Source organism: Primulina eburnea, chromosome 6 (genome assembly GCF_022965805.1).
Source record: "Primulina eburnea isolate SZY01 chromosome 6, ASM2296580v1, whole genome shotgun sequence".
Lineage (NCBI taxonomy): Eukaryota > Viridiplantae > Streptophyta > Magnoliopsida > Lamiales > Gesneriaceae > Primulina > Primulina eburnea.
Genome location: NC_133106.1, coordinates 9,736,862 through 9,752,291, shown reverse-complemented (window position 1 = coordinate 9,752,291; position 15,430 = coordinate 9,736,862). Strand labels below are relative to the sequence as shown.

The 15,430-nt window shown below is 36.4% G+C and overlaps 1 protein-coding gene and 1 non-coding gene across 2 annotated transcripts; both read left to right on the top strand.

The window, feature by feature from the left end:
* The first annotated feature begins 1,385 nt into the window (after nucleotides 1-1,385).
* Nucleotides 1,386-1,492, top strand: LOC140835574 (small nucleolar RNA R71). Its single transcript, XR_012118898.1, has one exon. It is a non-coding gene; the product is annotated as a small nucleolar RNA R71 (small nucleolar RNA).
* Nucleotides 1,493-8,464: 6,972 nt separating this feature from the next.
* LOC140835309 (uncharacterized) lies at nucleotides 8,465-9,608 on the top strand. The gene is made up of 3 exons (XM_073200798.1): nucleotides 8,465-8,751; nucleotides 8,903-9,283; nucleotides 9,326-9,608. The coding sequence occupies exons 1-3, from the start codon at nucleotides 8,465-8,467 to the stop codon at nucleotides 9,606-9,608; spliced, it is 951 nt and encodes a 316-aa protein (XP_073056899.1).
* The last annotated feature ends 5,822 nt before the right edge of the window (nucleotides 9,609-15,430 follow it).

The window sequence follows — 15,430 nt, the reverse complement described above, 5'->3', positions numbered from 1 at the left end:
CATCTTCCTCCATGTCAAGTATCACAAAATCTGCAGGGAAAATGAACTTATCCACTTTCACCAAAACATCTTCGATAATCCCACGTGGATACTTGACAGATCTGTCAGCCAGCTGCAGCGACATCCTAGTTGGCTTGGGTTCACCTAAGCCCAGTCTCCTAAACACAGAAAAAGGCATCAGATTAATACTCGCACCCAGATCACATAGAGCTCTATGAAAATTAATGTCACCAATAATGCAGGGTATAGAGAAAATCCCTGGATCTTTTTGCTTAGGAGGCATCTTGTTTTGAACTAAAGCGGAGCAATTTTCAGTCAAATTCACCATCATGTGATCTTCTAGCTTCCGCTTATTTGCTAAGATATCTTTCAAGAATTTTGCATAACTTGGCATATTCAATAAAGCATCCGCAAAAGGAATGTTAATATGCAATTTCTTAAATATCTCAAGAAATTTACCAAATTGTGCATCTAATTTAGCTTTCTTCAATGCGGCAGGGAAAGGTGGAGGGATAACAATTTTGTTTTGTGCAATAGGTGTAAATGTAGAGTTAGAAGACTTACCTCCTCGATTTTCCACCTCATCCTCGCCATGCTTGGTCTTTTCCTCATGATACTCGAGTGCTTTTCCACTCCGCAATTCCACAGCCTTCACATGCTCTCTTGGGTTAGTTTCCGTGTTGCTTGGCAAAGCTCCTTGCTCCCTATTAGAAATCAACTTTGCCAATTGTCCAATCTGATTCTCTAACCCCTTTATGGATGCATCTTGATTCTGAAATCTCGTCTCTGTTGCAGAAATAAATTTAGTCATCATTTGCTCTAAATTGGACTTCTCCTCCCGAGGCGGCTCTGGTTTGAATCCTTGGTGCATCCCATATGGTGGACCTCTTTGTTGGCGATTTTGGCTGTTTTGGCCTCCCCACGAAAAGTTTGGGGGATTCCTCCATCCCGGATTGTATGTATTCGAATAAGGGTCATTTCTAGGACGGTTCTGGAATCCCACTTGTTTCACCGGTGCTCCCTCAGGCACATAAAATGGATTGCCATCTTGGCAATCCTGCACGTCATGCTCACCCCCACACTTATCACAGAAAATTTCTTGCAGACGCATAGCCGACCCACTCATGCTCATCCCATCAATCTTTCTACTCAAAGCCTCTAACTGTGCTGAAACCGCAGACAAATCATTAACTTGATGAACTCCAACACCTCGTCTCTGCCTATCAGACTGAGGATGATAGCTACTCGCAGCCATCTCCTCCAATAACTCATATCCTTCCTCAGCCGTCTTTCTCAGTAAGTTACCACATGCAGCAGCATCTATCATAGTACGGTTAGGAGTAATAAGACTATAGTAGAAAGTTTGAACAATTAACCCAAGCGGTAGCTCATGGTGTGGACATCTCCTCAACAAGTCCTTGTAACGCTCCCATGCCTCGTAAAGTGACTCGTTCTCATATTGAGCAAACGTAGTAATGTCGGCTCTAAGCTTCATAGTCTTCGACGGAGGAAAGTACTTGATCAGGAATGCCTTTGCCATATCCTCCCATGTAGTGATAGACCCTACAGGCAAACAGTTTAACCACGACTTAGCTTTATCTTTCAGTGAAAATGGAAATAAGCGCAGACGAACAGCATCATCAGACACGCCATTAAACTTAAAAATATCACAAATTTCAAGAAAGTCAGCTATATGAGAATTAGGGTCGTCAAGTGCACTTCCCCCAAATTGAACAGTGTTCTGAATCATCTGGATGATAGCTGGCTTGATCTCAAACTGATTAGCTCGGATGACTGGTCTTACGATGCTTGGACGTGCTCCATCAAGAGACGGCTGTGCATAATCCAACATTGGAATGCGACGTGGTATCTCAACTTGTCTATTGTCACGCTGTTCCTCTCCACGTTCTTGCTCGTGTCTTTCCATCTGTTCTTTGAGTCTTTGTTGTTGTCTTCGACGTCTAGCTGTGCGTTCAATCTCGGGGTCAAAAGGCTCAAGCTTAAATTCGAGTGATCATCGCATGCACCACCAGAAAAATCTGCAACACAAGGAGAGTATCAAATAGCAAGTAATACTAATGTAATGCCCAAGAATTTGATTAACGTAATCTGAGATGATTAACGTAATTTGAGATGATTTATCGACGATGAACGGATGTGAGTATAGTTGGACCACTCCGAGACCAGATTGGTTAACACATATGAATTATGTGATTTTCGGGCAGAATTGTTGGCGCCCGAGCGGTAGAAAGAGACCGCCCGAGCGCCAATGTTCAACAAAGAAGAGTCTCGGGCAGAAGAGGTGGCGCCCGAGCGGTAGAATAGTACCGCTCGAGCGCCAATGGAGGAGCATCCGGACAGAGAGCCTCGCGCCCGGGCGGCAGATTGTCACCGCCCGAGCGCTGAGCTCGCGCCCGAGCGGTATTTTCTTACCGCTCGAGCGCGAGGCGTGGCGCGTGAAGGATGTGCCACTCGGCGTTTTGCATGTACGAGATATATATATATATATATATATATATATATATATATATATATATATATATATACATGCAATTCATTTTAACAATTTCAGACGGAAAGAAATCGAGAAAAGGTTTCTGGAAAAGGGTTGAAAATCCTTACGCCTTTTGTGAGAAATCCGTCCGTCTGATTTTGAATCCGACTTCGGTACTGAGTTCCTATCGACGTAGGCTACAACTGGACGTAAGTTTTGTTACGTTTTGTTAAGATTTGAAATTATGGTATTGTCAGAATCTGATATGATTCATATATGATGTTATTGGCATATTAGACATCGTATAATCTGAACTGGATTGAGAAACGGATACCATATGAAATTGTTATGAATTTCAGAGTTAGATTGACTGATATTTGATATCAGAATTGAGTTGTTATTGATTATGAGATGTTAGAATTGATATCAGACTGGTATGTAGTGCTGGATATGTTGGAAATATGATGTTATCATATTGAAACAGAACTTGATTGAATTCTGATTATATCCAGTATTGTTTGGATGGTGTATTGATATTGTACCCTCGATATCGTATTGTCAGATTGAGTATTGACAGGTTGGAATTCGAGACTTCGACAGAGTCAGAGTATCAGAGTGACAGGTATAAATTAATGTTGTGTGGGGATTGCACAACTCGAGTGTGGTTTGACTCGAGTCTCCCTAAATCACATACTTGGTTTATTACATTGATTTTTGTAATTGTTGAGATTGATGTGTGTAGTTTATTGATTCATAGCTATTGCATGTGTTGATTGCTGATTCGTTTAGTCATTGGCTGATTCGCCTAGTCACCGACTGATTCGTCTAGCTATCGGCTGTTTCGCCTAGCTATTGGCTGATTCGCTTATTTATTGACTGATTCGTCTATTTATTGACTGATTCGTCTATCTACTGACTGATTCGTCTATCTATTGACTGATTCGTCTAGCTATCGGCTGTTTCGCCTAGCTCTTGGCTGATTCGCTTAAATCTTGACTGAGTCGTCAATTCTGTGGCTGTTCGGCCCAGACATCGGGATCCCTAGGTTAGAGTTGAGTCGAGTCTGAGACGACGCGTTGGTTGAGTCTGAGTGTGATTCATTATTTGTTATTGATTTATGTTTCTGATTTGATACATGTTATGAATGTTAATTATATGCTTTTATATATGTTTTTATATGATTGCATGTTTACATTGTTTATACTGGGATATTTATATCTCACCGGAGTTATCCGGCTGTTGTCTTGTTTTGTATGTGTGCATGACAACAGGTGGGGCTGGATCAGGGTCAAGAAGAGGATGAGAGAAGATTAGATAGCGTGGAGATCCGGGCTTCGAAGCAACATAGGATTCAGCACTGATATGTAGTTGGACCTAGTTGAACTCTTGTAGATAACACAAGATTTGTATGTTCATGTTTAATATGTATTTTGATTAAATTACATTACGTTTCCGCTTTGTATATGAAAAGAAAAAATTTTAGACCCTCTTTTATAATTGATTAATTAGTCCCAAACATGATTAAGCACTTGATTAGCGTCCGGGTCCCCACAACTAAAGAATTTAAATGAGAAATAAAAAAATCGTGAATCAACAGTCCCCGACAACGGCGCCAAAAACTTGATCGAGCAAAACTTGCACAGTGAATAGTCCAAAATTTGTTTTATAGATGAAAGCTCGATTTAAATATCGCAAGTGTACGATAGTCAAGTTATAATAAACGTAAGTGAATACGAGTATCGTTCCACAAGGACTGCGTTACAATATCTTTATTTTCAAGTAAATTTCTTTAGCAACGATGAATTGAGTTGATGATTAAACTAATGTAAATTGAACAATTAAAATAATTAAAATGCAAAGGAAATGTGCTCAAGAATGCAATGATTAATTTAGATTAAATCAAAGGAGAAATGAATTTGTTGGGAAATTATCAGTTCACCTACCACTCGTGTTTAAACAATTATATTCGACTTTTACTCGTGCATTCGACGGAATTCCCTAGACTAATTAATATACTCTGTCGAGCTATATTAATACTAATCATAAACATGCAGTACTCAAGTGTCCTCAAGTATTTAACAGTTCAAGATTGCATTACTTCCTATGGAATCCACTAGTTTTCATCCGGGTGAACTATCACTGTCGACACGTACCCAACTCCGTATATCTACTAAAATTGTAAATCCGTGGTTTATACTATGTGATCTTATTGTTAATTATTCTATCGACATCATTAACAACATGAAATAATCAAAGGAAGTTAGCTAAGCTTCGATTGAAATAAGAATGTACAATAGCATAAACAAATCACTTAATAAAAACGTCGAGCAATAATGTTAAACAACGAGTACGGGGTAGGATCCCCTCAAATCCCAACAAATCTAGAGTTTAGCCACTAAAATTCATAATAAAAAAACAACAATCTAAGAATTAAAAACTGAATAATGAAAATACTAAAGATGACGACGGATGACGGCCACGACGCGTGGAAATCTCGAAGTCTTCGAAATCTCCTTTGCTCCTAGCCTTTTCTCCAAGAAAATCTGATGAAAGTGATGAAAAATCGCCCAAAACGCCGCCTCTTTCGTGTGTTAGGTCTATGGTGTAGAATAGAGTCCAAAAAAAAGGAAACATATCTTTTCAAATCTCGCAGCTCGCTAGGGCGGTCAAAAGTGTCCGCCCTAGCGAGACGTTCTCGCAGAAATTTCCTCGGCCATGTCCCTGGATTCGCTGGGGCGGTCAAAAGTGTCCGCCCTAGCGAGAGACTTCGAATAAAACTCCTCGGCAAGACTAAAATGCTCGCTGGGGCGGTCACTTTTGACCGCCCTAGCGAGGTACTTCGAATAAGCTGCTCAATTCCTACCCACTTTTTGGCTCAATTCCTACCAAATGACCACAAAAATACACGAGATCAGTCATATTCTAAATAATGCTAAATAATTGCTAAATTAACTAAAACAAACTAATATGATGCATGAATGCGACTCAAAACCAACACTAAAAACACGTAAAAACGAGTCATATCAATACACCATCAATTAATTATCACAATAAATAATTGATCCAATATTATATATCTTGATCCAATCACTAACCGCCACAATTATAAATTAAATTAACAAAGTATACAAACTCCTTTGTCTACTTTCAAATTAATTTATTTATAATCGAATTTATTGTAAATCACAATTTACTATAAATAATTAAAGTCCTACTTCAATTATTTATTTTATGAGAAAATATGTGCAACAATTGTAAATTTAAACTTAAGGGCCCAAAAACCATTTTTCACCAAAATATTTTGGCCCATTTAAATTTCACAAATTATGTTGGCCATCCAATGGCCCAACATCTCAAGGCGCATGATACTTGGATTAACCAAAACACCTTTTGGAAACCCTAGCCGTCATCGTCGTCGCCGGATTCCGGCAAAAAAATTTTTTTATTTTTTTTTATTTTAAAAACTAAAACTCAGCCCGAGATTTCACGGGCAGCAACATGCTGCACGAAATTTTTTTTTTTTTTTTTTTTTGCTTCAAAAATTTCGACCTTCTCATATCCTTGCACCAAAATTTTCTCAAGCGGTTAGAAATCGATCTCAACATAATATTATGCAAATAATTACACAAAAACCGTAACCTAAGCTCGGATACCACTTGAAAGCGGACCGGTTACGGTGGCCGGAAGTGCAACGGAAGTAAAAAATTTAACATTTTCAAGCAAGAAATTCGGCCACCTTGTTCTTGTGCAAGATTTACAATAAAAACACATTCATAGAGTGTTTAAGAATTTACCTATCAACCTCACAAGGTTGATGATGGCACCAACTTAGTTGACTAGCAACTAAGCTCTTGAAATGGATGACAATCTACAAGCTCTCCTCCACCTTCAAAATTAGGCCCACCACTAGCAAGGTAAAACCCCTCTTGATTTGCACTAGAAAAATCAAGATGATTTTTCAATGAGAAGATTTTATTCTCCAAGAAAATGAAGAACAAAATGGAAGAGAAATGAGAGAGAATTTTCTTCAAAATTTCGGCCAAGAGGTAGAATGGGAGTGAGAGGAGTGAAGTCTAGTCTTGGGTGTGTTAAAAGTTGGGAGACAAAGTTGCATGCCTTTTGAATTTTTTTAATAAAAAGTAATCCACACCTCTTCACCTCCCAAGCATGCAAACCCTAGCATGTCATGTATATATAATATGGTTTTTAACACATTACCATGGACTAAATTTTTAATTATCTCAAACACATTTGAGATTAATTAAATACTACTTGAATTTATTCAAGTCCCACTAGTTAAATAATTATTTTAATTGAGCTCTACAAGACTCAATATTATTAAATTAATTCAACACTTGAATTATTTTAATTATTTGGACTCTACTAGGTCCACTAGTGTTTAATTAATTCAACACTTGAATTAATTTAATTTAGTCCACAATAATGTTTATGAAAATCACAATTTTCAACTACATTATTTACTTGGCCAAATTTTAATCTTAGGAATACTTCCATAAATTAAAATTTATATTTCTCTCTTAGAAGTCATACTTCTATTTTTCTTTACGCTTATAAACACATTTATAAGCCGTTCAACACATTGAACTATTTTACTTCTCATCGGGATTTACAAAGCTAATACTTGTGTGGCCCTCAATGATTCATTGATACAACTAGCCGTGGGTTCACATCTCAATGTGATTCGGACTAAACATGTCCTTATTCGAGCATACCCCAATTGCTCCATTCTTACTTATCAACTCCTTGATAGTAAGAACGTCAGAACTCAAGTCTGATAGTACCCAACCAATCACGTTAAACGCCTAGCAGCATCGCTTACGTGATTCCCTAGGTATCACATGATAGTGCCTGCAAGAACCAATCAATTATGGTTAGCGTACAGTACGGTCCCTTCAACTCATATATCCCGACCGATTCGACAACTATTGGTTTATCGAGAGTTGTCAATGAATCGATACTATGTGTCATGTTGTGGTTGTATCGATGGTGTAATCTATGAAACCCCTTTCATAATTACCACCATACTCTGATCAGAGATTTCAACCCACACATACATGAAAAACACATAGGATATCCATACCCGTAGGTAAGCGGTGAATCCCCGGCTACAATGCATCGACTCCTATATGTTTCGCCGTAACACCCAACCTTGCCACCTGATGACCCCATAAGAGTCGGTAAACAAGTCAAAGTGAAACGCTAGCACATAGAGTCTCAATGTTGTCCCGGGTCATAAGGACTAATGGTGTACAACCATAAACTAGGACTTTTTTCACTCGATAAGTGAGAACCACTTGGAAGGTCCTTTATAGAGGGTTGTTCAGTGCACTCTACCAGGAGCACCTATCTGCATGCTCGGACATCACAATGTCCCCTACCAATGAAACATGGTACTCACATCGCAGATACTAGTCTCTAACTCGAGCGGCCTATATCCTTCTTAGTGGCGGCTGAATCGACTAGGAACCGTTTAGAATATACAGTATTACAAATATGAGTTTCATTATACTCATCATATGAGCATCTCATATTCTTTCTACTATATGTATATTCAAGGACTTTATCTATACAACTCGCATGGGTATAAAGATAAAGATGCGCCAAATTAATAAATTCAAATATTATTAAAATAAAGATCGTTTATACAAAGAGTTTCATCGTGAACAGTCGGCCAACACTTGGCTCGACGTGCACCTACTCTAACAATTTGTTCTATGGAATATATAGAAAGTGAGATTTACAGAATGATGAATCTAACTGGCACAGAAAAATTAAAATTAAGTTATCTTCCTGATGTTGAAGCATTGCAATATTCGTCCAATTTATATTGAGGATGATAATGATTTGAAAGCATACTTATATTTTGGATGTACAAAAGAAAGACATGTACTTCATGTCGAATTTGAACTCAGTGTTGTTTCTCTTGATATTTTTGAAACTGAAAATATCATGTCACTGGATTTAAATGTGACTCATTTGGATGATGAGTATGTCGATGATGAAACAAATAAGTATGATCACTATTTTGATAGAACTTTGGTCTCAAATGACCACTGTACCGATAATGATATATTAGAAGATATAAACACTTCAACTGAAAATATGGAAGAGAATGATGTGATATGCACAGAAAATGATGTCGAGGATATAGATGCAGTACATGTGGATGATAATGATGTCAACATCCACCACATCAGTGTAGCTCATGATAGCCGATACATATTCATTTGCCGATGGTTCAATCTTATTTATTGGTCAAATATTTTCAAGCAAGACTGAAGTGAAGAAAGTTCTATCCAAAATTGATTTGAACTCGTCTTTCGAGTTTGAAAGTGTCAAATCTTCATGAAATAACTATTTGGTTCGTTGTGTGAATAAATGTTGCAGCTGGAGAATTTGGACTTCAAAACAGGAGAACTCAACAGATTTTGTGATTTGTACATACTTCAATACACACAATTGTGACTTGACTGGAATGCGTAAAAGGCATCGAAAAGCCAGCTCATCTATCGTTTGTGATATGTTGGTAGAGAACTTTCAAGGACAACCGAAAATACCTCAACCAAAATCTATTATGACAATGATGCGGAATAAGGAGGTTGAAATTACTTATAACAAAGCCTTGAAAGGCAAACAACTTTCTCATGATATCTTTAGAGGTGATTCTGAAAGAAGTTTTGGTCTTCTACTTTCATATTTGAAAATGATCGAGAGAATGAACCCTGGTAGTATAATAGATTTAGTAGTAGATAAGTATAATAGATTCAAGTATTTGTTTTTAGCATATGGCGCATGTGTAAGATGATATAGATGCATGAAAAAAGTCGTATCTATTGATGGTATATGGTTGAAAGGAAAGTACGACGGTACTTTACTTGTGGCCTCAGCACAAGATAGAGATTTTCATCAATACCCTTTGGCTTGGGCTGTTGTTGATTTAGAATCCATTGCTTCATGGGGTTGGTTTTTGTCGAAGCTCTTAGAAGTAGTGGTTGATGAGAAAGAGTCGGTGATTATCTTAGACAGAAATCCGGGCATCATTGCTGCAGTTGCAGACGTTTACAAAAATGCTCATCATGGTCATTGTATATGACACTTGTCACAAAATATGAAAATTCGTGGCAAAAAGAAGGGTTGTACCGAAATGTTTATGTGGTTAGCAAAAATTTACAAGCAAATCGACTTTGACTTGGAGTACGAATAGTTTAAGAAAATATATCCAGATGGTGCAAAGTTTTTGGATGAAAATAATTCATTGGATCGATGGACTCGAACATATAGCCCAAGATCTCGGTATAACATTATGACAACGAATGGTGATGGATTGATAAATGCAATATTGCGTGAAGAAAGACAACTTCCAATCATTGCACTACTAAATTCTTTCCAGACATTGAATACATCTTGGTTTTCAAGGTATCGAAATGCATCCATCGCTCAACAACAAATTTCACTCCAACTGCGTGAAAGGTTTAATATTGGTTGGGGATATCAATTTTATGAGCTGGGCCGTCTTGAGTTCGATGTAAGAAATGTTACAAATAATGACATTGTGGATTTGGAATCGAAGAGATGTACCTGTAGAGAATTTTATATTGACAAGATTCCATGTTCTCATGCAATTGCAGCGAGTTACTTTTGTGATGTTAATTTTTATTCATTGTGCTCAGAGTATTATTCTGTTATGATATGACCTTTAGCCTCTTCAGAGTCAATTTATCCTATTTAGAATCAGAACGAGTGACCAATTGATGATATGTTAGTATGCCACATGCGATCAAGAAAAGACGTGAAAGAAAAAACAAAACCGATTTCTATCTGTAGGAGAATTTGGTAGAAGATATGATTGAATGATATGTAATTTGTTTGAATTTAAAGACGATCAATATGATTTTATTAATATGTAATGTGTTTGTGGTGAATTTTTAACTTTGGGTCGAGAGGATGGTGAGTGGGTCGAGTGGACAAGATTGTCATGTGTGCGGTAGATTTTTAAGTTTGGATCGAGTGGGTGGTAAATGATTAGAATGTAAATATATATAACTCACTTTATATATTATTAGAATGTAAATATATATATATATATATATATATATATATATAATTTATTTGTGTAAACATTTTATTAATATGAATTATATATTATAATTTATGTATGTTAGTTAAAAAATTCATAACAATAGCAAAAGAATGTATCTCTTATTATAACAATGTGTGTTAAATTTATACTCGAATAAAATTCTTAACAAATTTTATAATTCCACTAAAATTATTCTTCATAACAATAGAATCTAAAAAATTCACAACAAATTTCATTAGATGTTCCCTTGAATGTATATCGAAGCATATCTCGACCCACTAAGATATGATTGAATGATATGTAATTTGTTTAAATTTAAAGACAATCGATTTGATTTTATTAATATGTAACGTGTTTGTGGTGAATTTTTTATTTTGAAAATTATTATTTCATTTCATTATTGTTTAACATATATCAATGTATATTTTATGTTTGTTTTTTCATTACAGCGGTGAATGTGGAGTATACTGTTTAGCGGCAGCAGCTTACACCATGTTTATGGAAAATGCTTTCAACTGAATGATAAGAAGATCGAAGAATTTAGGCATTATTTTTGTTGTTGTATTTGGGATAAATTATGGTCGTTGGATTAAAACATTTATATGATACTTTATATTGATTTTTAGTTAATTTATGTGATCCATTTTTTATGTCATCTATTTTTTAGTATACTCAATCTATTTTAAACTAAGAAAATTGGTTCGTGTAGCTATCTATTTTAAACAATGAATACCAATTCACAATGTCGTGTGGGTCGAGCTAGGGTCGAGTGGTCGAGAGTAAGGGTCTACCTGCATGAGTAATATGCTCGACCCATTGATATAAAATAAACATTAATTTCATATGTTTCGTTTAATGAAATTTGTTGTGAATTTTGTAGGTTCTATTGTTATGAAGAAGAATTTTAGTGAAATTGTAAAATTTGTTAAGAATTTTAGTCGAGTATAAATTCAATCCACATTGTTATAATAAGATATTCATTCTTCTACTATTGTTATGAATTTTTTAATTAACATACTTAAATTATAATATATAACTCATATTAAAATGTTTTCACAAATAAATATTTTTATGTATATTTACATTTTCTAATCATATATAAAGTGAGTTATATATTATAAAATGATCAAAACTCAAAATCTCTCTACCCACTCGACCCAAGTCGACCCATACTCGATCCAAACCCTAAACCAAATCCCAAACACCACCACTCGACCCAAAATCGAACCATTTTATCACTTACTCGACCCAAACTTAAAAATCTACAGCACACATTTCCACTCGACCCACTCACCACTCTCTCGACCCAAAGTTAAAAAATTAACCTGGTTTTTGAGTAGGAAAATTTTCTGGCCTAACTATACTCCATCTTTCAGAAGCATCAACACCCAATATATGTGGAAGCATAAGGGACAAAGGGTTAACAAGTTTAAGCAATGTCTTGCCCGACCTATCTACGCTTCGGTCTGAATCCATGATTGTGATATTCTTTTTGCTAAGCAAAACCTATAACAAAACCCAATGCCCAGGAAGATGAAAGGGTATCAAAATTATTTTGGCTTTGTTCCATGGAATAGCAGGTCACTTACCAATTTTTGCTCTCATATAATGCATCAAACATTCTATATTATACTGCCAGCCCTCATTGAAAGCACTCAAAACCAGCTGATGAAAATCGATGTCTATTAATGACACCTCTTGTGACATAAAATACGAGTACGTCATTTGTAGTTGGAGCAACCCTCGACAACATTCTCGAATATGCTGAAAATGATAAAAGTGAAATATCTTAATTCATAACTCAACGTAATAAACAAAAAAAAAATAAGAAAAGACTTACTGTCTCAGTCAACTAACAAGCAAGTGTCCCCAATTCACGAAACCACGAGCTATCGTAAGACGAACACATTCCTGATATCCTCGTATTTTCCATACAATAATTAATCTCAGCACTTACTCATGGCCACGATATATTGACGAACATTCTAGCTCTTTTCTCAAAAGTAATAGACATCATATCATTCATAAGAAGATGATGCAGTTCTTCGTCTGTCCTAGGCTCTTACTCTACTGTGAACAATCTTAACTTATGACTCGAAGTTTTTTCAAAAACACGAGTCAAAGACGGATCGCTCACCAGTAGATCCACGTCATTTACTCTCATAAATGCAATATCTTCGTATCTTTGCCTTGATGTCTCACCTTGATCTGAGAGAATAATACATACAATTTTGTCATTTTTCATACTAATGATTAAAAATCATATAAATATCGATAATTAAAAATCATATAAATAACGATAAAACTTACCAAAATTTGCACTCATTGTAGGCAATCTCCCAAACATATCCTTCAAACTCGAGATATCCATCTGCATATTTTTCAGTAGATTTGTGATCTCGGCTTTATCCTTTTTATCGTCCCAACTTTGTCCTCCAAACTTGTCAAACGAAGGTCATACATATATGCACCAGATGTATGATCTGTATGCACAGATGTATGTCTCATGTCAGTCAATGGAGGAGACGGTTGATTCATGTGTGAAGGGCCCTCAGATGGTCAAGAAGATTTTTGGACTTTATCTCGAGATGATCTGGAGTATGTATACGTGAATGGTCGGGGAAACTGAAGATCATCGGTCTGTACATCCACTTCTTCCTCTGCGTCGCCCAATGGATCTTGATTGCACACTACTTTAATACCCTGATTAACCAACTCCGTAGTGCGATTGATTACCACATTATTAGAATCAACAAAATCGTCAGTCATATAATGTGCAGACATCAGCTCCTCCGTGGTCGGAATGAGGATTCCCAAAATATCCTATATTAATCATTAACATTAAACATGAAAATTAGTTAACAATTAACAAAAAAATGTATTAGATAATATCAAAAGTAAATAATATGATTTTTTTTTGTATTTACCTTGATATGTACATTTTTAAATGCTTTGTTCACGTCATTCATGGAAAGGGAATGGTTCTTGCTCAATTTCCTAGTCAAACAATGACACATACGAGGTATCGGTACATTGGGACCTTCCCGACGTCTAGCGAACACTCCAGCAATTGTTGGAAAATATTCGTAAGCTAAAATCTAGCAAAAAAAAATAAACACATTTATTAGTAGATATAAAATAACAAGGATATTTCATATAATGAACAATATTTACTTACCTGTAAAGGATGAATAAATCCACTTATATGGAAGCTACCGCACCCATTGAAATCTGGATAATCCCCACGTCGTGCTACCAATTTTTCATAGCTTCTAAACTTATTTTCAAGATATTTTCTAAGTCCATAAAAAGAACTTCTTTGAAAGCTATTCAACCCCAGGGATAGTTAAATAAAACTGTCAAAATTATTAACTAATCTAATCCATTTTAAATCTACTGTATCATTTTTATTTTTTCTTTGTCTGCCTAAGGGCACCCACTCTCCAATGTGAGTGGGCGTTATAACGCCCACTCACATGAGAGAGGTGTGGGGCATTCATATGTATGAACGCCACTGTGTCAGTTTATTTTTTAAAAAAAAATTGCACACTTAGCGACGGTTTTTGAAAAAAAAAACGTCGCTATTAGCGACTGATTTATAGAAACTGCCGCCGATTTGCTGACATGCGGGCCCCACGTGTTTTGAATTATTTTAACGCCCAAAAGAAATTGGACATTTAGCGACGGCTTTTTCAAAACCGTCGCTATTTGCGACGGATTTTCAAAAATCGTCGCTAAATGTTGTTACTTATTTAATGTATTGGTTTAAAGTATCCGTTTGTGAATATAACCGTTGCAAAATAGCCGTTGCAATATAGCCGTTGCAAATTTCAATATAAATAGACAACTTGTACTATACAATTCTTCATTCTACAAACATACAATTTGGCAAACAGATACACTTGAATTTGTTTACTCCAAAATGTCTCAATATTCCAGTAGTTCAACATCTAGCTCGACAAGTGAAAACGAAGTCCAAGTTGAAGTTGATGACGAAGATTATGATCCGGTGAAAGAGCTAATGTCATTGATACTTCAACAAAGTCGACAAATAGTTGAATAATGTCAAAGTAATAACGTGATGCGGCGAAGAGGTTTCATCCAAAGAAATCATGAAGCCGGGCATGCGAGGCTCTTCAATGATTATTTCTCCACAAACCCGGTGTATCCAGATAAAATATTTTGAAGATGATTTCGCATGCGAAGAGAGTTATTCTTTCGAATAGTGAATGCACTTGAGGATCATTGACCGTATTTTCAGCAAAGGGACGATGCTGCGAGAAGAAAAGGCTTGTCACCACTACAAAAATGCACGGCTGCAATTCGTCAATTGGCGTATGGAGTCCCGGCCGACCATCTTGACGATACCTACGCATGGGTGAATCAACTGCCATCAAGTGTCTTTTCAAGTTCTGCGGATATGTGGTTGAACTATTTAGTGATCGATATTTGAGAAGGCCAAATGCTAATGATGTTCAGCGTCTTCTTCAAATGCATGATGAAAGGCACGGGTTCCCTGGAATGTTGGGCAGTCTTGATTGCACGCACTGGGAATGGAAAAATTGCCCAGTTGCTTGGAAAGGCCAGTTTACAAGAGGCCATGGGTCACCGAAAATTGTGCTTGAAGCGGTCGCGTCTCAAGACTTGTGGATATGACATGCATTCTTTGGTGTTTCCGGTTCACGTAATGATCTTAACGTGTTGTACGAATCTCCCATATTCAATAACGTCTTGCAAGGAAATGTACCAGAGATTAATTTCATGGTCAGCGAGACTCAATATACGAAAGGGTATTATTTAACAGATGGAATATATCCGGAATGGGCCACTTTCGC